This window comes from Drosophila tropicalis, unplaced genomic scaffold, assembly GCF_018151085.1.
Source record: "Drosophila tropicalis isolate 14030-0801.00 unplaced genomic scaffold, ASM1815108v1 contig_593, whole genome shotgun sequence".
NCBI lineage: Eukaryota > Metazoa > Arthropoda > Insecta > Diptera > Drosophilidae > Drosophila > Drosophila tropicalis.
Window position 1 is genome coordinate 21,131,710 of NW_027173070.1, and position 23,086 is coordinate 21,154,795.

The 23,086-nt window shown below is 36.4% G+C and overlaps 1 protein-coding gene across 1 annotated transcript in view; it reads left to right on the forward strand.

The window, feature by feature from the left end:
* The window catches only part of bs (blistered), a 40,376-nt gene extending 20,475 nt beyond the window's left edge, over window positions 1-19,901 (forward strand). The window contains exons 3-4 of the mRNA XM_068290954.1: window positions 18,906-19,305; window positions 19,373-19,901. Coding sequence (XP_068147055.1) covers window positions 18,906-19,305; window positions 19,373-19,536 — 564 coding nt within the window. The 3' untranslated portion in view covers window positions 19,537-19,901. The remainder of the gene's footprint in view (window positions 1-18,905; window positions 19,306-19,372) is intronic.
* Window positions 19,902-23,086: the final 3,185 nt, after the last annotated feature.

A 23,086-nucleotide genomic window follows, 5' to 3' on the forward strand; every position in this document is an offset into this window, starting at 1 on the left:
GATCCAAAATTCATTGTAAGTTAAAGTCGATTTCCCAAAAAAAAAACTTGCCTTTTGATTGTAGATTGCAATACTTATTATTGATGACTCAAAAAGTTTAATATTTGCTTTGGAATTCTCATTTTAACTTGTGACTTTTTTCACGTTTACTTTTACTTCATTTTGCTTAGGTAAGGTACTCCAGCAGCCGACGCATATTTTGAGAACATGCTCTCATGCTTCTCATTCTGAATCGAATCGAAATTCATTGTCACATTTTTTGTTTGTTTTGTGTTTTTCCTTGTTGTTGTTGTGACTGTCAAAGCAACAACGTGGCGTATGCGCAATATTTGCCACTGTAGGCACCTTTGGGCGCGATGGCGATGGCGATGCCTTGACATGCCCACACGTCCAGCATGGCAACAAAAACAACACCCCAACAACTTTGCAACATGCCACAAAACTTTTGGAATTTATGTTGCGCCTTCTCTTGTTTTGTATTTTGTATTTCTCTTTTCTTTTTTTGTGTTTTCTTTTTTGTTTTATATCGGCGTGTGAGAATTTCTTTTGAAATGCAATTTACGCGTGTTCAAAAGGTGATTTTTTGTTTTTGTTTGCTTAGTTTTTTTTCTTTATTATATTTGTGTGGAAAATTGATAATGTGGCACGCAATTAATTCACTGGCAAACAACTGGCAACTGACTGGCGAAGGCGCAAAAATTATCACACCATTCAAATGACGCTCACGATGCGATGCAATGCGATGAGACTGTGTGTTTATCTTCGCCTTTTGGCGGCGGCATTTAACAAGCTGTGGTCGGCTGGCTGGCTAGTCGGATCGATGGCTATAGTGGTGGCGGCCTGTCTCCAAATGCATCGAGAGATGCCACCTAGAAAGCGCACGCTAGGTGTCCAATTGGCTACCAAGAAGAAAACCGCATCGCAATCGTTGTTGTCATTGAATGCGGACAATGGTGGTCCCTTTGTCAAGTCTATGGACTTGGCCTGTCAGCGCTAATTTGTTGTTGCTACTGGCTGCCAATTCGATTCGATTCCGTTTCGATGAGGTTCGGTTCGGTTCGACTCGAGTTGTTACTGCAAGTTCTCAAAAATATAGCCATAAATGTTTACGCCGATCAATAAAAATCTGCATGTCCTTAATGCTGGCAACGTGCCAGGTTTACAAATTACAACAATGTCCGATGTCCAATGTCGGCCAGCAGATTGCTGCTTATGCGAATCGGAACGAGTATTTTTCCCACGTCTCATTAAAACTGCAGTTTAAATGCGAAGAGATCGATGAAACGATGGATGGATCGATCACTGCTCTGCTGCTGCTGTTTCTTTTACTTTCTATCCGAAGACCAAGACAAGCAAACAGCAACGTTGTCGTCATTATTGTCAACTCTCAACGACTTGCCAATCGTCTGTCTCTCTGTCTGTCTGTCTGTCTTTCAGTCTGTAGTCTGTCTGCCTGCCGTTCTAGATTGATGTCTCTTCAGTCAGCAGACATCAGCAGGCAAAATCTACTGGGAGGAGGACCAGGAAAAGGAGAAGTACTATCAGGAGCAGAGCTTGGCACAGTTTGCGCACTTTTTTTGCCTGCAAAAAGGTTGTGTTTGTGTTTTTTTGGGCCATGTCTAACATGTTGCAGTTCATTGGAGATGTAGGAGAACAAAAATCTAAGATTAGACGATGAAAATCGTTTTAATTTGGATTGTCCAGTTTTTTAGTCATTAAAGTCAGAAACCGTTTTTATATTTTTCCCTCATTTAATTTTATCTAACTAAATAAGCATATTGGTTTTTAAAAACAGTTTGTCGCCGGAAAACCCATTCTACAGTTTCTTATATATTCATGCAATCATAGGCCATGAAAGGGAGGCGTCATTGCCCCCTAAAGTATGCTTTAAACAGTCCAAGAAACATAAATGCTCCTATGATATTTATATTCCTGGGTCTTATTTCACTTTGAATCTATTCTAATAAACATTTCATCTTTAAGCATTTATTATTTTAGATCTGAATTTGTAAGAATAAAGTCTAGAGGCTTATGCTTGATTTCCATATCGATTGTGTAGGTACCTATATCAAAAATAATATTTTACTACTATCAACTTTGTGATACAATTTAAGCTCATCGCATAGTAGTCTAATAGATTTGCACCACTAAAGTAGACTATGAAGTGCCTTGATTAGAAATATTTTGTTGATCACATTCCAAGGAACTAACAATAGAAAGTAGACAGTTAGAAACTCATTGGCCAACTACGTTGTTTTAGTCTGTTTTGTTTAACTATTTCAACACAAGTTAGGGTATCTAAAGTTCCTTGTTGTTATATGTTATTTAATTAATATAATTTATATTATTATTTGTGTTTTGTACACTGCCCACATGTCGGCGATGACGGCAACTTGATTGTTGTTGGTTGTGTTATTGGTCTTTAATATACATTTGATTCGTTATATATAGTACATACAAATGTATATAAGTTTATATTTATGTAAGTGTGTGTGTGTGTATATCAGAGTATGTGCGCCTTAATTAAAAATTGCTGTGTGCTGACTCGTAGGAGTTAATTAGATTGCGGAGGTGTTTTGTGGGTTGATTTCTCTCTCCGTCGATTGTCGTTCGCTTTCAAGTCAAGTTTTAGCTATTAGTCGCTCAATATTACGCGTTTTGCTGTACAACATTGTGTTTTACTGATCTTGAGTTCTTTGCAAGGGGTGAGTGTGTAGAGTGGTCACAAGTGGGAGGGGTGGGTGGCAGACTGCTGCTGCTGCTGCTGTTCACACGCTGCTCATCAACAATTGCTGTCACGAATTTTCCACTCGGCGCTTTTTGCGCGCGCTACTTGTTTGTATTTTAAAATTTATTTATTTGTGCAGCATCCACACACACACACACACACACAAACCACACACACCACAAATGTATGTACCCTTCAGTACCGGTCCCCGGGGAATCCCCGGGGATTCCCCGGGGACATGTCGCTTGTCCCCTGGGACAAAGCGGCGACACTCCCATTTAAATTGCGGCGACATTTAACATTGCATGTCCTAGCTTTTAAGACTGGAACGACAACCCGGCGACAGTTGTCGCTCCAGTCGCCAAGACAAATGTCGAAATGTCTTGCCGAACGCCGGGACAAACAAGCATTGTGTCGCCGCTTTGTCGCTTTCGTCCCTCTAGTCGCGGTGACAAGAGGGACAATTGTCGCCCAATCGTCCCGTGCACAAGACCATTGAGCGACATTTGTCCCTCCAGTCGCCGCCGACCAGAGCGACTAGTAGACAGCCCGGCGACCAGAGGGACAAATGTCGCTCAATGGTCTTGTGCACGGGACGATTGAGCGACAATTGTCCCTCTAGTCGCCGGTACTGTGAAATTTTTCGCTCTGGTCGCCGGCGACTGGAGAGACAATGTCGCTAGGTTGTCTTAGGGACCACAGGGACAAAATAGATAGATTGTCGTAGGGACGATAGGGACAATATCGATAGTTTGTCCTAGGGACTAGAGGGACATAAATTACATAAAAAAAAAAAAAAATCCAATTAATATTTTTTAATTTATTTTTTATTTAGATAATTTGGCAGTTGCTGCTTCAATTTTCTGCTTTTTGGGTTGTTGTCCTTATTTTTCACTCAGGCCATCGAATTCTAAAGCCGACTCTGGCTGCCCCGAGGAAGTGTTTTAAACTGCTTCTGGAATAGAAAAGTGCAGATATTATTAGAAATGAAATGAATTATAATATAAAAGCTAACGCTTTAGCTCTCAACAATTAATCTACTTACCGAGTAAAACCTTTAGATAGGTTCTAAGGCTCAACTTTTGGTTTTTCGTATCCGGGTTGTGGCTCTTCAGAAGAGAGGGTTATTCGTTATCCACAATCGTTTCCACTATATCCCCGACGGAACTACCTTTCAGTATTGCTTCATCGGGGAGAAAAACTCCACCTATGTCAGGGTTCGAACTCGAGCACAACAGAATTGTAGTTTTAGTAGGTCACCATTGAGCCACCGACTAGGCTATCAGAAGAGAGAGCCATTTGAGCCATTTGAGATGTCTGTAAATATAAAAAAAAGTATTAAAATTTTTTTTGATTTTCATATAACAGTTGAATACTTACATGGCTTTTTTGACTTTCCCGACGTAATGCTGTTCTTCAAGTCAATTATATCCCAATCAGTTGTTAATGGTTTTTTATTTAAAAAAAAAAAATTAAATTATTACATTATAAAAAAAAAAAAGTATTCTTTTGGCACGGCCCGGGGTCGAACTCGCATTTAATTTTGTTGGCAAAATACTTTGTTTTCCTTTCACTCTATGTTCTCATATGTTTTACTCATTTTCTCGAGTGAGAGTTATTTACTTGCATTCAATTGCACTTTGCCAACAAAATTAATATTCACTATTTGGTATTTTAAACATCATATTAAATAGCACTTACCTTTAATTGTATCTAAAATTAATCAAAAAACACTAATATAATATATTATCACTGCGTGCTTCGAAAAACGCAAAGTATAAAACGACTCGAACAGAAATATAAAACAACAACACAGCCTCGAATGAGAAATATTTCTTTTCGGCAGCCGATTGAGTTTCGAAAAACGAAATTATTCCGTTCGGGTGCCCTCGGCTAGCCTCAGTATAAAAACGCCGGCAGAATTTTTTCTGCCGACGTCGGTGGCTCGGACAATGCGTCGACATTGTCGGCGGCGACAATCTGGTACTGAAGGGTATACACTGGTCTGTAGAGTGGTTGTTTTTGTTGTTGTTGTTCTGTTAGTGTTTTCTTTCGTCCTCCTGGAGCGCAGTAAAGAATGCATTTGATCAGATAATGTAATTCGCATTTTAAATTGAGGCGCATTCCCAGTTATACTTCTTCTCACATGCATTTTACCTTTACCTGGCTTACCTCCTCGGTCTTGGGGGCCAATCCCTGGCTCTCTTGTCTCTTGTTTTCTGTCTGGGTCTGGGTCTTGGCCAGCATTGCGGGCGTTGCATTATTACGCACAAGTAAATCATCGTCCAACGTTGTCGTCGTCGTCGTCATCGTCATCGGTCGAAGTCCTCCTCGTCGTCGTTGTTTTCATCCAACTGGCTTGTTAAGTAATTTAGTTGACTTTTTTTCATTCTCCTCATTGTTTTTTCTTCTATATTTATTTCAGTATTGTGGCATATATATTTGTTGTTTCTTTCTTTGTGGCTTTTTTTTCTGTTATTGTTCATATGCAATAAATTGGCATTCAATTAGGCAATGCGTGAGAGAAGGTGTTTGATAATTTGATGAGAGACTGTCAGTTGGACATGTTTTCAAGTTAATATTAAATGATGTCATAGATAAAGATAGATCTCTCTTCAAAAACTCTTGTTACTCAGGCACTTAACAAGAGACTGTGGAAAGGGAAAACTAAATTCTTAAGTGGAATTCTGTTTAATAAGGGGAAATCCCTTCATTCTTTGGTGATATTATAAAGAAATCAATTTAGTTTCCCTATTTGTCCTTAAAGATAGGTACAGTTCCGATAAATAGTCTCTATAATCTTTTCTAACAAAAGAAATCTGATTACCCATTTTAATGTAATCCTTTGCGAAAAAGATATTCTGTTATTTTATTATGCTGATATTGAGATTTGATAATTGAAATGAATTCAGTTTGGAATCTATCAAGATCTACTCTCAGCTTCTCCTCATCATTGTTGAGTTCATCATGATGGTCGATCATGATGATGATCGCTTTGATATCACACATATCAACTTCAAGTTTTCTTTACTTGTGATGGCATTAGCATATCGATATGCTGATCTATAACTTGGCTCAGTTGGCCAGCTCCACCCGCCTGGTTTTTGGTTGATCCTGGTCGAAGCTTTCTAACGATTGAAATTTTTGTTGTTGTTGCTTTTTTGATATTTGTGACACGCAGATTTTCCATCAGTGTCAACAAGGCATTGTTTCTATTTTGTTGCTGTTGTTGTTGCTAACGTCAACGTGGTTGGTCCTCTCCTTCAGAGGCAACAACGATCGTTCGTTTGGGTTCAGTCGATCGTTCGAGACACAAAATGCAGAAAGGCAAAAGGAAATATCAGACCGTTTGGAACACGGCGCGTACATTTGCATAGACAAAAAAAATAAAAACCAAAAAAAAATTATATGATAGAAGTCGAGAGAGACGACCGACGGCAACGCAGTTTGGCTTCCTGGTCCTCTGGATTTATGTACCCACACAATGGTTTAAGAGTTGGTTGCTTGGTGTTGGGTTTTTCTTTTTTTTGTTTAAACACCATTCTTGCGGTTCGTTTAGCTTGTTTATTGGCATGGAAAATCTATCAAACAAAAAAATTTGGTATTTCTTTTTTTTTTATATTTATTAGACATTAATACAAAATAAATGTGCTTGACATTTGACCCGGCCCCAGCGACAACGACAACCAGCAACGTGGCCACATGTTGGTTCCACTTCACACACACACACACACACACACACACACACAGATCGAGTGTAGTTACTCCTCCGCTGCTGACTCCAAAATCGATTGATTATGAAACGGCATTTGGAGGCTTTTGTCGGTATTGTCTTGGAATTTGCATTCTAACACAAATCAAAACAGGCTTTCAACACTCGCCACTTAAATGCTCGTTTATAATGTTGTTAAAATACAATAAATAGCCAGGACTCGCAGCAGGCGGCATTCGTACATACATATATCGCATATCCACAGATATATACCTAGTGCTACCCCCACTCACAAGAGTCTGAGACTTGAGAGCCTGCTGGCCTGCGATCATGCTGATTTATGAAATGTGGACGCCGACATGGCGGTCAACAAAACTAAAAGGCGAACCATAGGTTTAGTCCAGACTCTTTAGACCTCTCTCTGAGTGTGTGTGTGTGTGAATTGTGATTGTAAATCTTTGATTGAGTTATTGTTGGCATGCTGAGCTACTGTTTGTTTTTTTTTTTTATGTGTACGTTTACCTCTTTTTCCTGTGTTCCCAAACTCCATTTTGCTTTATTACTTGTTTCAATAATTAACTTTTTCTTAAGGCTTTATTTCCATGATCAAAAGTTATAGAAAATAATAGTTATTATTACTCAAAGTTCCTTAATTATTCTGCGATCTTTTTTAGCTAAGATGGTCCTTTAACCCAAAAGTCAGATATGGAAAACTTTCTCTTTAACTTAATTTCAATAAAACAAGGGATTTGGCTTTAGATAAAGCAACTAATCGAGTTACGCGGAAAGGAAATACTGAAAGCAGTTTAAATAAAAAAAGTGTTATGAAGCAATGCTCTTTCCTATCCTATATTATGATGAAGAAGTAACATCCTCCATTTCTAAGATATCAACAATCATAAATCAATCATAATCATAATCATAAAGCCATTTGAGAAAAGCATATGCCATCTTGATCTAGTTGGATCAACTAGATTTAAAGACAATTCTTTACTTTAAATCTAGACCTCTCTCTGTGAAGTGTTTAGCTTTTTCTTGAACCTGCTCTCTCTTTCGTGGCTCCTCCATAAACCATATCGAGCCAGCTCGAAAAGCTTATACAAAATGGAATTCCAAAAAGTTTCTGAGTTACAATGTTCAGATTTCCATATTGACTTATGTAACACCTTGATCTTTATGCCAAATGAATTAGAATTGCATTTTGAATAAACATAAAACTTGTCTTCTTATAAGAAGATCAATTCAACTTATGACTTAATCACAAGAGAAAAAAATAAATATGCCAAAAACAAGAAAAACACTATCTTGGCTTGGATATAATGTCATAAGTGACAATTGGGTATTAATAAAAAGTCAGACCGATTTTGTCATGGGCTAACATTGTTCACAAGAGTCGGCCTATGATATTAATATATATATCTAAGTATAGATATTATATATTCAGTGTTGTTAAACATCTGATAAAAGTATTAGAGTTGGTATTTAGCTATTGCCATTCACATTCTTTGTCTCATTTATTGGTTGTATGATTCTCAGAAGAAGTCTTAGATAGAATGTGAGACCCCATAGTCAGGTAGGGGAAAAAATAACCCACAATTCGAAGTTTATAATTCATAACCACATGAAAACTTAACTTTAGTAAATAACTAAAAAAGAATTAAGAATTTATTAGAATTAAGAACTTTTATCAATGAACATTGAATATTCTCTTAATAACTCTTTATGCCACAATTACACATTCAATCGGACAACTAACATTATGCACTTGAAATTGCTTAAACTAGTTTAACTAATCAGAATTTAATTTGTAAATTTAAGTTTAAGTATCATTCAACTTACCCAACATTTTAGTGATAGTTTAAATGTCTTTGCCCCTCACTCCATATTTAAGCAGTAATCAGAAATTACCATCTTGGTTGTTTTTGTTCAAGTCTTATGATCACTTCACTTTACACTTGATAGTTAATGAGCCATGTGGCATGGTTTAGTCACTTCAAATGAACATTTCACGTCTTTGTTGCAATTGCACGATCGATTGAATCAATCGATTCTCCTCAATCGTCGTGCAGCTCACGCAGTTACTCACAGACTGAACAGACGTAGCCAGAAAATCAACGACTCATGAGTCCTCCAGTTGGCTGAGAGGCCCAAGTATGAGAAACTTGTTTGTTGCCACTTAAGAGCAGAGATCGCATGGCAGTTTCAAGCCATGAGTCTGTATGTGTGAGAGAGATACTCTCTTCTGTTTACAATATACTCTTAAATTTGTCTCCCAGCTCACCATTTTGATTAGAGACACTTATATTTTATATACATTTTATATACCTGAATTGTGGGCGTGACTTGTAGTCGACTTGACTTGAGTTGGCTGGCTGGCTGGCTGGCTGGATGGCTGAGTTACTAGTCGGTTTGCAGCTCGTGTGTGCTGCGTATTAGATTTTATAGACTCGCTTGCTCACACATTTCCATTTTGGGCCGTGGCTTATATACAATTGGCTGAACTGCGTGGGGGACAAATGAGCAAACAAATGAGCGACAATTTATGTGTTTGCTTTTCTCGACTTGCACACGTCTCAGTCATAAAGTTTTTGCCTTGCTTTTCGCTTGGTTTTATAAATTAATTCAATCAAACCTATATTCCACATATATATATGTATTTGCTTGCTTGGTTGGTTGGGTGTAACCAGTTTTCTCGAAATTCGCTATATGAAATCAGCGAATTTCAAATTTTAGTCTTTTTTTTTTGTATTTTGTATTTTTTGTGGGCGTGGGCACACGCAAGATCTGTTGTCTTTTTTTGCTCATTTTTGTAAAATGACACAATTCAATGGAAATCTTTTGGTGTTGACTAATGATTGGTACACAAAAAAATTTGATTTTCAAATTAGTTGACACATTTTTTGTCTACTGACAGAATTATTTGACATTTAAACAGATGTATCTAACAGAAATCGTATACTATATGTTTTCTGAGAGCATATTTAATGAAGTTCTTTAAAGCTAAAACATTGTGTGGAATTTCTCTATTAGGGTAGCATTTTAAAATCAACTATAAAAATATATACAATTTATGCAATTTAATTTTAAGTCCAATCAAAATGAATAATTGGAAGGTCTTATTAAGTGAATGTTTATTAATAGATCTAATCATAACTAAGATTAAAGTGGAGGAAATATAATTGATGCTCAAACGTTAACATTTTCCTGTTCCCAACTAATATTTTTTGGCTTAGGACTTGGTTTTTCTTGAGCTTGTGAAAAGGTTGACCAAAAACTTTAAAGAGTATTTGACTAGTTTGCGACCTTTTGGAAATTTTAATCAAACCTTTCATTTAATGGCATTGCAAAAAGTGAGCACGTTGTCAGTATAGCTATTTGAAGAGCCGCCATACCAAATCTTCTACTCTAAAACTAGTTGGGAATTTCAACTGCAAAAATTGACAAAGCTTAAAATATTAGTAGTAGTAGGAACTCGCCTTATCTTATTTAGTTTAAATGATTTCCTTTAAATCCTAGTCATAGGAAAGTCGATGACATATTTATGTCTTTTTCAGCGACTCTTTATTTGGCAGCAACTTATGACTCGCTCAATTCTTAAATAACAATAAAAATAACAATTTTCCAAATTTTTCATTCATTGCTCCCCATTAAATTCTCGATAATAATCCAAAATATCTTTGTTCACTTTGGTATAGCCCCTAAAAGTTACATTTTTTATTGTAAAATCATAGATACACGTGATTTTAAAGAAAATTCTACAGATGTACATAAAAGATTCTTCTTTTTAGATATGGAAGACTAAAAACAAAGTCAAAATACTAGCCAATCCTTCATATATCACTTACATACATAGTGATACAACAAGTTAGCACCAAATAAATAGTATTCAGATTTATTAACAAAACTTCGACTTTCGTAAATATGCACGACAACTTGGTTCCCTTTCGTTTGATACCAAATTTATGTACCTTAAGGATGTTTTGGAAGCGAGTAGCTTTAATAATGTAAGAGATCTGTAAGATGTAAAATTCAATTTGAGTAAACGATATTCACAACGAAATGAATTAATAGAATGACTTTAAAAGTCGACTTCAAGTGAATGAGTCGAATGACCCATAACATTAAAACCAATTGAATGAGTTAGAATGCCAGACAATGAGTAGCTATGTTTCGAACGCATTTAAATCCCAATTCTGAGTTCAGTATTTAGTTGTAATGTATATTTCTAATATACATATATGTTTGTTATTAGTATATGATTAGACTAGTCTAGCCGATGGCTCAATGGGGACCTACATCGACTACAAAATTGCTGTTGCCCCCACAGTTCGAATAATTCGAAGGATCTGAGTGCCTTAGTGCATTTCGGAGCATTGACACTCAATTCATTGCACTTCATTAAAGAGAGTTACGTATTTTTAGAGATTTGACAAGTACATATGTACTTACATTCACACTCATTAATTTCATTGTGTAGTTGTCATTCATTTATAGGAAATCTATTCGAATGACTTTGATTTTGCATCATTCAAGCGGCTCTCTAGGAAACATTTTAAATATATAATCTGATTCTAATTAAGGATTATTTTTTAAGTATTCTTATGATCGTAATGTCTATTAAAAACCAATTATAGTCGTTAAAAACTTTAGCGGAACTTAACTAACAAGTTGTTTTTATGAAAACAGGTTAACGTCTTTATAGGACTTAATAGGACTTGAATTTTATTCTAAACAAAAAGTTACTTAAGGGAAAATAACCTTTCGAAGTCTCACCAAATGCATTATTCTCAGCTTCCTTCATTCCATTTAGTAGTAAATTGATTATTTTTGTTGTTGCAGATTTATCAAACCCAATAAGAACTATTTTGCTTACATTATTGACACAATCGTCTCTCAATGGCAAACACAAAAACATTTTGTATCTTTGTTTTTAAGTTTAATCGCTGTCATTGGGAACGAGATACCAGATTCTATGGTCAGTTTACGTGGCTTTTGTTTGCCTAAATCTAGCCAAAAGCGTTCGCCGGGCAGTCAGCTTGTTGTTGTCGCATCCACCCCCCATTCTCCCCCTTCTCCATCTGCTCGTCCCTCTTGAGCAGACTGTTTCACATGTTGCACAGAAGGAGGCACCTAGTGAACTGGACTCTCGTTTACGTATAATTGCAATTTCCATTCAACTGTTTGTTTGTTTGTTCGGCTTTGTGGCCAAACTTCATTTCATTTGTTTGGTTTTTGCTTGTACCTTGCGGTTTGTTAGTGCCCATCATAAATTGCTGGATTAAGAGATGGAGAAGGAGGAGGCAGAGGAGACAGAGGGCAAGATGGAGGAGGATTGGCGGCTAATCGGTGGCGTTTCATCTGAATACTCTGCGGTTGCTACTGTTCCTGATGTTCCTCTATGTTCACTAGCTTGTTTGGCTGTCGGCTCACGCATAATTAGGCCTGACGACAATCGCAATATACACTGCAACACAAAAGGCTAAGATAGAAAATAAATGTTTACCCTCTTAAATAGTAGCCTTAAAGATTTTTGTCAAGTGTAGTTTAACTTGGTTCAAACTCAGCACAGGCAAATAATTGCTTATTGGCAAACAATAAGGCTACTTGATATCGTTGCTTTTTCGATTCTATGGCTAGGCCAATCGTGGCATCTTAATGCCCTGATGACATTTAAATAGATGCTAATTCCCTCATCATAACTGCAGTAAACAGTTTGAACTAATGAATTTGAACTCACCGACTCACGATTCAACTTCCTGTTGGCTTGCTGCTCGCTTTCTTTGCGCGTGAATCCGTGTAACCGCAAAGAAAGAAAGAAAAAAAAAAAAAAAAAAAACCGAAAACTGTGATTTGACCAAAACGAGAAGAAAGCCAGCCAGCAAGCTTGCGGATATAAACGCTTTCGGAAAATACCTCCATATTGTGGTCGGTCGTCTCGTCGCCCGGATGCGACACAACAGCAATGGCAACAGCAACAGCAAACGATGACGGCGACAACTTTTCTGAAGACCAAATGGCCAAACTCCAACTCCAACTCCAACTTTAGCTCCAACTTCAACTTCCAACTGGGAAATGTCTACGCAACTTGGTTTTCTCCTCCCTCAGCAATTGTTGCTGATGTTTTTTTTTTTCGTTGCTGTTGTTCATTCTCGATTGCTGCTGTTTTGTGTCAACTGGCTTTGGCTTTTTGGAGGCTTTTGTTTGCTGAAAGCCGCCCCATTTTGCCTGCTGCTGGCCATAACATTTGCTTAACCGTTTCCTGTTCAAAAATTTTGCCTACAGTTTGCCTGAGTTGTGATTGTAAATGTTTCTTCAACTCCCTAACTCCTACTCCCACATTTCTATTCTTGCCACATTCGCCTTGTACTATTTACAGTGGATAAGAAACCTGAAACTTGTAATCAAAATAGAGATATATGACTAAGCTTTAGCAAATCCCCTAAACAAAAGAAAGAAGTAAAGAGAATGCAGTTGAATAAAATGTATTTCGGTTTTCAATGAGTTCAATGGAACTGGCTTTAGCTGGAAGGGTAATTTGAATTTTTGGTATAAATATTCATGAATAACTTGATAAATTGGTTAAAGACCAAATATGTAGTAAAATTTAAGGATTTAGCCCATCATCTTTGGTATGACTCGTTTTTATCTAATTCAAAAATCTTGTCCTAAAGGAAACACAAGAGTGTAAGACAGTACTTCAAAACGCAAACTCTGAAACAATATATATAAAGTAATGAAGACTATTAATCCTGTTTGTTGTTAGCGTGTCCTATTTTGCTTCTACGGCTAGATTTTTTGCGGAACCTTAGCTAGATAGGTATGATACTGGACTTTAAAACTTAATCTGTGTTTGGCCCTAAGCTATTGATTTGATAGGACTTTCTTATTCCTTCCTTCAAATGCTGCTCTTCTGATGTCCTTAAGCAAAGTAACAGCAGTTACTATCCTTATTGGGCAAGGCGCATTCAGAAAGAAGGTGCTATACCGTTTACTGGTCTGTGCTGGTCAATATCCTGTCTTGACTGCACGTATTCGGTAAATGTTCTTGTTCAAATGTCTTAGAAGTTCCAAGACACTTATCTTGACTTATAAGAATTAACAGAACTCTTCAAATAAAGACATAAACCATCGGAGAGACTTTCTTTTGCGTTATTTATTTTCTTTCCAATTCATATTTTTAGGAAATAAGTAAAGCATCTGGTAAAGACCTTCATTATCTACACCAATTTAGTCTAAACAAATTATGACTAAAGGGTGAACTTCTTCTTAAATGCATTCAAAGATTTCTCAAGTTATCAGTTTGAAACTATTATTTTTCGATGTCTGTTTGCCATCACCCATTGTCGTTGTTGTTGTCGGAACCTTCATGCCATCTATGTATGTATGTATCTACTCCTCTTCCCTGGCTGGCTCTTTAGGCCTTGGCCGGGCTGGCTGTATTCCTTCCTGGCAATTGTGCGTTAGATTTAAGTGCTTTCGTTGCCAAGGCTTAATTTGCATTTTTATTTTTATGTTTTCATCGAGAGCGCCAGCATCAATGGAGCCCGCTTCCATTTGGCTATTCCTTTGTGTTGTTTCGTTTGGTTTTTGGTATTCTTTTTGTTTTTATTTTTGGCTTCTACTTTATCAGTAGCGGTAGATGCACACGGCAACAATAACAACAACAATAACAATAAGAAGCAACTGCAAAAACACCAACAACAACAAGAATAACATGCAAATGCAAATGTTTATTGGCCAAATGGCTTAAAGACAAAAACAAAAAAAACTGGCCAACTGATACGTCTGTCGTACTGACTGACTAAATGGCCGTCGACTGACCATTCGTAGCGGGTGCTGACTACTGCCACAAGTTTGTCGCCTTTGTTGCCTGCCATATATCTTTCTCCCCTTCCCCCAACATCTCTCCCTCTCTCTCTCTTGCGATCGCTTTGATCCCATGCCTTTGTGACAACCATTTTGGTAAAAACAACTAATCAATCGGCAAATGTGCCATCCGTCAATCATGGTGGTTGGTTGGTCGGTTGGTTGGCCTGGCTAGTTGACTGTGGTGTAGGTCACACGACACCAACCACCACCACCACCACCACCACCAGGCCAGAGTCACCAAATTCGAATTGACTCGCATTCACTTTGGCAAACAGAAAACTGCCAATACAAACAAATAAAATAACAAAATGCCACCTTGGTTGTGAATGTCAGTTGGCCAATTTGAAAATTCATTCATACGACTACAGTGTTAACTGGTTGAATAGGGAAATTTGTTCACAACTTTAATGAGCACACAATGTACAAATCAATTCAAAAGATATCAAAGTTTATCTAGACTAACAGACTATTAAAAGTAAATGATTATAAACTTCCCCATTTAGAAATTATTATTTTAAGGTGTTATAAATTAACTCAAAATATTAACACCTTCTGCAAATATCTAATAACCATATCGACAGATACGTCAAGATAATTATTATTAAGAATCACAAAGAGAGAGAGCTAATTTGTTGGTTTTCAGGCTCAAACAGCAGCTTGTCACTTGAGAATTTCCAAAATAGAGAAAGCGAAGAGAGTTAATAAAGTAAAATGTATTTATGCTTTCTTCTTTTTACTATTATTACTAATCCTGGAAGAGCCTGCTATCCTGTTATATATGTAGATTATTATTATGACCTTCTCCTTACCTCTTCTCTATTTCTTCTTCTCTATTTCTCTAACTTACAATGCAGACAATTCTTTAAGTTACAAATGGAATTGACAGATCAAAGAATTTTCATTATTATTTACCTTTTAGTTAAGATTTTTCAATACATCATAAGATCACTTTCTTGGTCTTTGTCTCTTTTGTTCAACGTTTTGCCAAGACAGGAGAAAAGTCTTAATGTTTTCTTAAAGAGTTTACTGTAGTTCAATCAGTTTGATGACTGACTGCCTGAACTGACTGGCTGACTGACTGTTTGCTAGCATTTATTATTAGCCTTTCCCAAATTGCCTATTTTTGGAGCTGCTGATGGCCACACAGCAGCAGCAGCAGCAACAGCAACAACAACAACACCAAGAAACAGCAGCAACAATGAGCAGTTGCAACAACAACATGCCGCACATATCACAGCAAGACAAATTTCTATATAATTGCATTTTGTCGCAGGCTCTCCACCACCACCACCACCACCACCACCACCACCACCATCAGTTGCAGTGGCAGTACCACCACCTCCAACCACCAACCCCACCGCCAAGCCCAGGCAGTATACAGCGAGGCCGCTGACAATGCCTGGCATTATTTTTATATAAATTGCATGCCATTGGCCTGGCCAGGCATTCCAATTGTTGTATGCCTCCTCCAGTTTGACTTGAGGATTGAGTTGGGCTGAGCTGCTGGACTGGGCCAGGGTTCGTCGCAATTCGCATTGCTCTTGGTCACTTTTGTTTTTGTTGTTGCTGCTGGCTGCTGTTGCATTTGTTTGGTTTTTTGCTCAACTCTAATTGTCATTTAATGAGACACGCTCGGCATTTAAGCACGACACACGACTGACTATCAATTTAAAATGGAGAAGCTATCGATGAACTGATTTTGAAATCACTGCTGAACTCAAAAGGAGTTCTCCGCTTGGCTAAAAGGAATTTCATGGAATTTCACAAAATTAAATAAAATCAACTTGCAAAATTGAATTACTGCAATTGCAAGTTTGTTTCTAGTTTCATTTACATTTTATGGCCTCAATATAAACACAAATAGGAAAATAGAGAACAGAAATCAAACCTACATTCTACAACTAATTAATTTTTTGATTAGATTTTTATTTTTATTTGGACATTACCTTACTTTTAGAGAAAGTACCTTAATCTTAGAGAAAGTACCTTTAAGTACCTAAGAGAGTCATGCATCGTTGCCCGAAATGAATCTTTAGTGTCAACTGTTTTAAAGTTCCAGTGGATTAGTTTTTGATCTACGTTTTTCTTAAATTGTTTCTCATTATTTCAAAATTGAATCTTTAGTGGATGGAGTTTGGTTTAAAAGATTTTTATCATAGTTTGAAAGTATTTAATATTTCATTAGAAAGCAATCTGATCCTCTTTGAGATCAAAAATTGATGTTCTTGTCTAATCAGAAATCATTTCGCTGGCGGAAGAAAATGTTATCCTGGCTAAGACTTCTCTTGAACAGTTACATTTTCAATTATAAAGACTAATATTATCCATTTATCGTGTGCTTTTCCATTGAGAATCATTTTTTGAATCATTGGCGGTTTAATTTAGACTCATAATTTGGGCTAGGGATTCCAAAGAGAAGGAAAATAACCGAGTCTTTATTCGTTGAATTCAAAATCTGAACAGATTTTATTTACAAAAGTATGGAGTTTATATGGGGAATCTTCGGCTCTAGGAGTTAACAATGGTTCTTAGAAGATCTTATTCTAGTATGACTCAAATACACGTATTCGGGGGTTGAAAAATTATCACTATTTTGGGCCACTTGACATCCTGCCGTTGTGATCCTTTGGGTTAGTTTAGTAATTCTAGTCCTATGCTAGGTTAGTTGCTTGTGACAAAAGTACAGTTGTATTATATATTTTTTTTAGTGCATTTGATTGAGTGAAACCGTTTCAGATGAACACGATGTTTAATCTTAAACAGACTCATCAATGTGAAAACAATCAAACAATTACAAATGCTTGTTAATGGTGACTTGATCAAGTTCTCGATATTTCTAACACCCGAACTTTCAAAAAATGCCAAACTGATGGTGTTTTTTATTCAAATACTTATAAAGTTTCCTTCAAACGTCTGTTTCAGTCTTAGATTCATTTGTATAGAACCAAACACCTTTCCTGTTGTTCTCGAGTTCGAACCCCGATGTATGTAGGTGGCATATTATAATATATTTTCGGTAAACAATGAATAAGTTTCTTAAAGCAATTTACTAAGTAAACATCAATTAAATTAAAAATTAAGTTTTTTGGTCCACACATTTTAAAGTTGAAAGGAAACACAAATTTTTCAGTTACTTCTAGTGGAAGCACTTTTTATTAATACATATTTCAATAATAAATCAAGCCTGAAAATAGTTAAATTTTTACTTCTTAAAAAAACAACACATATTTAAGAGTTATTCTTCTATTATTCTATTATCAATTAATTAATATTATTTCAATATTCCATGAAGTTGAATCTGATTACTTTAATTTCTGTTAATTAAACTCAAAGCCGTAAAGGCAAATTTTTTTTATTGTTTGCCCAAGACCAGCAAGTGAATCATTAAAAAAAATACTTAAATTACTTAGACCACCCATTTTAAAATAAAATTAACAAAATATGAATAATTGATATTCGAGCACAGCCCACAAAATGAATATTGATGATGTTATTAGTGAACTTTAAATAAGTTGTAGATATTCGGTAGCCGAATTTATAAGCTTTTAAAATGTTAATGTTTTTTTTTTTTTTTCTTTCGTATTTTGTATTGAAACTTAAACTTTGGAAATTACTTGAGAGACAGACCTACATGACCATTTTGGTTAGTGTGTAACCTTTGCATGAGCAGCTCATCTTTCAACCAACCAGCGAGCGTAACAACAGTTGCACTTGTTGCTCGTGTTGCTCAAGTTGCTGCTGCTGGCGATCAGCTTGGAGACAGTTTGTCTTGGCTTGGGGTTTTGCTAATTAAAATGTCTTGTGGCTGTCACTCAAAAGGCGGTCGTCGACGACGAAGACCACGACGACGACACAGACGACGACGACGATGACGACGCCCATTTTAGTCCAACAATGCAGCAATTTTACCTTACGTGTTTAACGCAGCGACAACAACAACTGCTACAATTTCATTGGAAGTCTGCGTGTGACGAAGACTTTGGGAGACGTGGCGTATGCGCAATATATACATACACTCCCTCTCTTCTCTCTCTCTCTCTCTCTCTCTCTCTCTCTGTCTACGGTTGTCTGACTGTCTGTCTCTGTTTTTTTATACAGTCAAAATGGCGATCGCATTGTTACAGTTTGCAATTATTTTTCGCCTGACCACTAATCAAAATTAAAATGATGCGATTGAGCCACTTACAACAACAGACAGCAGAGAAGGAGATAATGATAATGATGACGACGACGATGTTGACGAATGTCATTGTTGGACGTAGGATCGCGACATTCGAGGCTCAGAAATCAATATTCTAAATTCTTTAACGCGTGTGCACATTTAAGGCAAAAAGCTCATTGAGATGCGTGGCGGCAAACAGCCTGGCCAGCACTTATACGCAATTTCGCGCCATATTTGGAGCAAACATATTGGTTTTTTTTTTTTTTTTGTTTGTTTTTTTTTTATCTTACTTGCCTGGCATATAGAACAGGCCAAAGAAAAACGATCGAGGCAATCTTCTAACTACAGACTTAAGCTTAAGATCATAGCAGACTGTTTGGCTGCAACAGCAAGTCTAATCCATCTCTCTCTCTCTGTCTTTCTTTTTCTTTTAGGATGAACGTTCACCTACTTCATCTGGCAATGAATCGGATGACTCTTCGGATGTGGAAATGCCAAGTGAAGTCACAGAACTGGACAGCAGCAAGGCAGAATTAAATACTGTGTCAGCAGCAACAGCAACAACAGCAACAGCAGCAACCAGCACGTCGTCAGTAGTGACAGGAGGTGGGGGAGTGGGAGCAGGAGTATCTAAGGCAATGCCAGCATTAAATCATCAGACTGAACAAGGACCCTCATCGTCAAAAGGCTGCAGTGGAGCTACAGCAGTACAGCAAACTGCCGCATCAGCGGATAGCAAGTATGTCTATCCGGCTGCCTCGTTTGCCAATATACCGCCGGATATGCTAAGACAACTGATACAAACCGGACACTTGCAAGTCCATGCAGAGGAGGGTGAGTAGTGCAATGTGGAAAGCTTTAAAAGAGAAAGGGAAAATTTGACAAACATTTATCTTGGCAGATGGCAATCAATATGTGACTATACCACTGAGTTCTTCGGCAGCCAGTCTCATCAAGGGCAACAAGATGGCAGCCTCAAGTAGTGCACAGTCCTCTAATCCTGCTCAAGTGAAGTCTGAGCAGGTGGCAGAGAAACCCCTATCTATCAAACAGGAATACGATTAAACCCAGGCCTTCTAACACAACAACTGGAAAATGCTTTTATACAGAAAATCTATACTTGCCCCATTTGCAGAACCCCGAAGCAGGCTCCAAACATCATTTCCCCGCACACTCATCAACCAAAAGCAGTAAAAAATACTATCCAAAGTTTTCATCTTTCATTGCATAAGCGGCCTGCTCTCTCATCTAAGTCATACATACATACATACATACATATATCTACTTTATATCTATTATCTATATCATATATAAAACTATTTTTATACCCTGAGCTGCCTTTGGCAGATAAATATTTACATAAATGTAAGTTTTAAAGTTTCGCAAGGATTAAGATGAATTCATAATAAAGATGATTATGCTAATGCTAATGATGATGATGATGTTCCTAACAGCTGCAGAGTTAATGAACAAACAAAAGAAATTAATGAGTAAAAGATACGTTGCTTTGTTAATAGTTTATATTGTTTTATTATACTATATATATATATATATATATACACACATTAAATATGAAAAAAAAAACATAACAATACATTTATACATATATACGTACATTATACATCATTTTTTTTGCATACGAAAATGAAAATGTTTCGAGAAATTGTATTTTTAATAAAATGAACAACAAATTGAATTACGAAAAAGTTTCAATTTAATTTTAAAATTAACTAAGCGAAGTGAAAATCGATGTCAATCTAATGTTAGTCCTTGTATACGCTAAGCTTAACTCAGTTGTTCTATGAATATATTGTCTACAGATCGGCTTAAACTACTTTATTGTTCTTCTTAAGTTCGACCTTCCCCCTTGTTTCTATATAGTATAGTCTTAGGATCAAGTTAGTTTCAAATCGCAACTTTAAACACTTATATTTGGTGTCAATTTCATAACACTCAGAGAAAAAGAAGTAAGTCAGTCGAATATGGCTCGAACTCCCATTGGCCCCTGCGACATTGGGGGAAGAGAGCCTGTTACCAGACTCCAAAAGACAAAGACAAACAGAGCAATCTTTAAGCTACATAGGAAAGAACGGATGTTCTTGGTAGAGACTCTGAACAGGTTGCATAATGTAGAAGAATTTAATCGGCGTAGGGGACCCTCAAAAGTTTATGCAAGGCATACTAAAGGGATTAAGAAATGTCTAGATAGTCTCCAATCAACGTCAAGTTCGCGTCTTAAAAGTTGTTGAAGTAATAGTAACTGACAGTAGTGAACTACCAATGAGACTTAAAAACAAACCCAGGTCTGTTTGAAAAAACTAAAATACGAAATACGGGTCAGAAGAACCGAAAACTACTTATGTTATTTTATTCTACCAAAGACAAACACAGAATTGGAGTTATATGATATATGAAGTCTCCCGATTTTGCTACAATGTAGCAGTCAGTAACAAGTATATCGAACAGGAACAGATAAATGCATGAGAAACAACTAAATCATATTTTCTTAAAATGCTGATGGACTCATTTGAATCATTAATGTCCATACATATATGCTGGGATTTCAAAATTATGTTATGACGTAACTAAGTTCAACTAGAAAATGATGTACAAAAAATGCAGATAACCAAATATTCTTATCACAACACACACACACATTGAAGGACGCTAAAAATATACTTCTCAATAAGTATTTCAAAAATTATTTCATTGCTCTCAGAGACATTATCTCAGTCGCAAGTGTAAAGTAAACGCAACATAATCGCAATTTGACAAATTAATAAATTTCGGAATACTTTCCAAAATGAGACTACAAAATGGTCTTCCTCTTTGTGTCCTCTTCTTTCTTCTGGGACTCCAACAAATAATCTCAACAACTCTTTCAGATGGCCACGAGGTGAGTCCATAAGTGATTAGTAAAAAGTATAATGCAATCTGATAGATAAATAATTTTATATAGGAATGCGGATTCTCAGATGAAGAGGAAGATTTGTGTGCCTCATATTGCCATGGGTCCATGAAACTCGCTCTAGGTTATATCCTGGAGCTAAAGGAGAAAATAAAAACACTAGAGGAAAATCATTCGGAGAGGGAAAATAGTCAGCTAAGCAAAGCAGTTGAGAATTTGCTAAGTAAAATTGATCAACAGAATATACAAATAGCTAATATTAATGATTTCATCACAAACTCGGTTAACAGGCAGAATCAGGTGGATGAGAAAGCCAAGTCTCTAACTGAGATGGACAAGTTTAGGAGAATAATAGAACAATTAAAAGAGAAATTAGAAAATGTTCAAAGTCAAGCAGCAAAAGATAAGGAAGAAAGTTTAGCTGAGCAAAGAAATAAAAGTAGAGAAATAGAGAATCTAGAAGAGAAATTAGCTACCCAAAAATCAGATTTAGATAAAGCAATTAAAGAATTTGAAGAATTTCAGACTAAGGAAAAGAACTCTAGCAACAAAATTGAAGAATTAAATTCTACAATCTCATCCTTACAGAAAAACTTAGAAGAATCTGAAACTCAGTTGACTGATTCGAATCATTTACTTGAAAGTCATGATGGGTGGATAGTTATTCAAAAACGATTTGATGGCAGCGTAGACTTTAACAGAACTTGGACTGAGTATCGTAATGGTTTCGGAAATAAGGATGGAGAATTTTTTATTGGGCTTGAGAATTTGCATCGTATTACCAATTTGCAAACTTTTGAATTTTATGTGAAAGTGGGATATTACAATGGAACTTTCCAATTTGCTAGCTATGACAATTTTAGAATTGGTAACGAGACTACGAAATACAAGTTGGAATCTTTGGGAGAGTTTAAAGGGACAGTTAAGGATGTTATGCGATTGGATTTAAATCAATCATTTTCCACTTTTGATCAGGACAATGATCATTGGAAAATTAATCATTGTGCCCAAAAATTTGGTGCTTGGTGGCACAAATCATGTAGTCATATGTAAGTAGCCAACTTAAAAACAGTCTTATACAAACATGAATTAACAATTGTTATTTTTTATCTCATTATTAGCTCACTCAACGCAAAATTTTATAATAGCGAAGTTAATGATTGTTCAAGTATGGGCTGGTGGAAATGCATTTCTCTCAAATCGGTCGAAATGCTTGTTCGACCAAAATAAAGTTTGACTACACAATAAATCAAAAATGTATATTTCGAACCGACCCTCGTAATAATTAAAAGTAAGATTTTTAGACCAATATGGCACATTTTTGGGCGGCTTAATACCTTTCCAAAAAGGGGAGGAAGCATCTCCGACCATACAATGTATATCGAGTTCTGGATCAACGCAAACTCCTTCTAGACTGTTAACGCTACAAGGTTGAAATTTACATGTAGGCTTGGATGTAAGATCGGACCACTATATCATATCGTTCCCATACAAATGACAAAGTAATAATAACATCGGTTGTCCACTTTAAAGGCTTTGGGTAGGTAAAGAGTAACAAAAAACTTGCAAGGGTATAAAAATAATTGAATTACTTTTCACGACACAATGCTAAACTCATTTCCATACGAGTACTTCTTCTAATTCTATAAATATTAGGTACACTTAAAAAAAAACTGTAAAATTATCAACATTAATTAGATTTTAGTC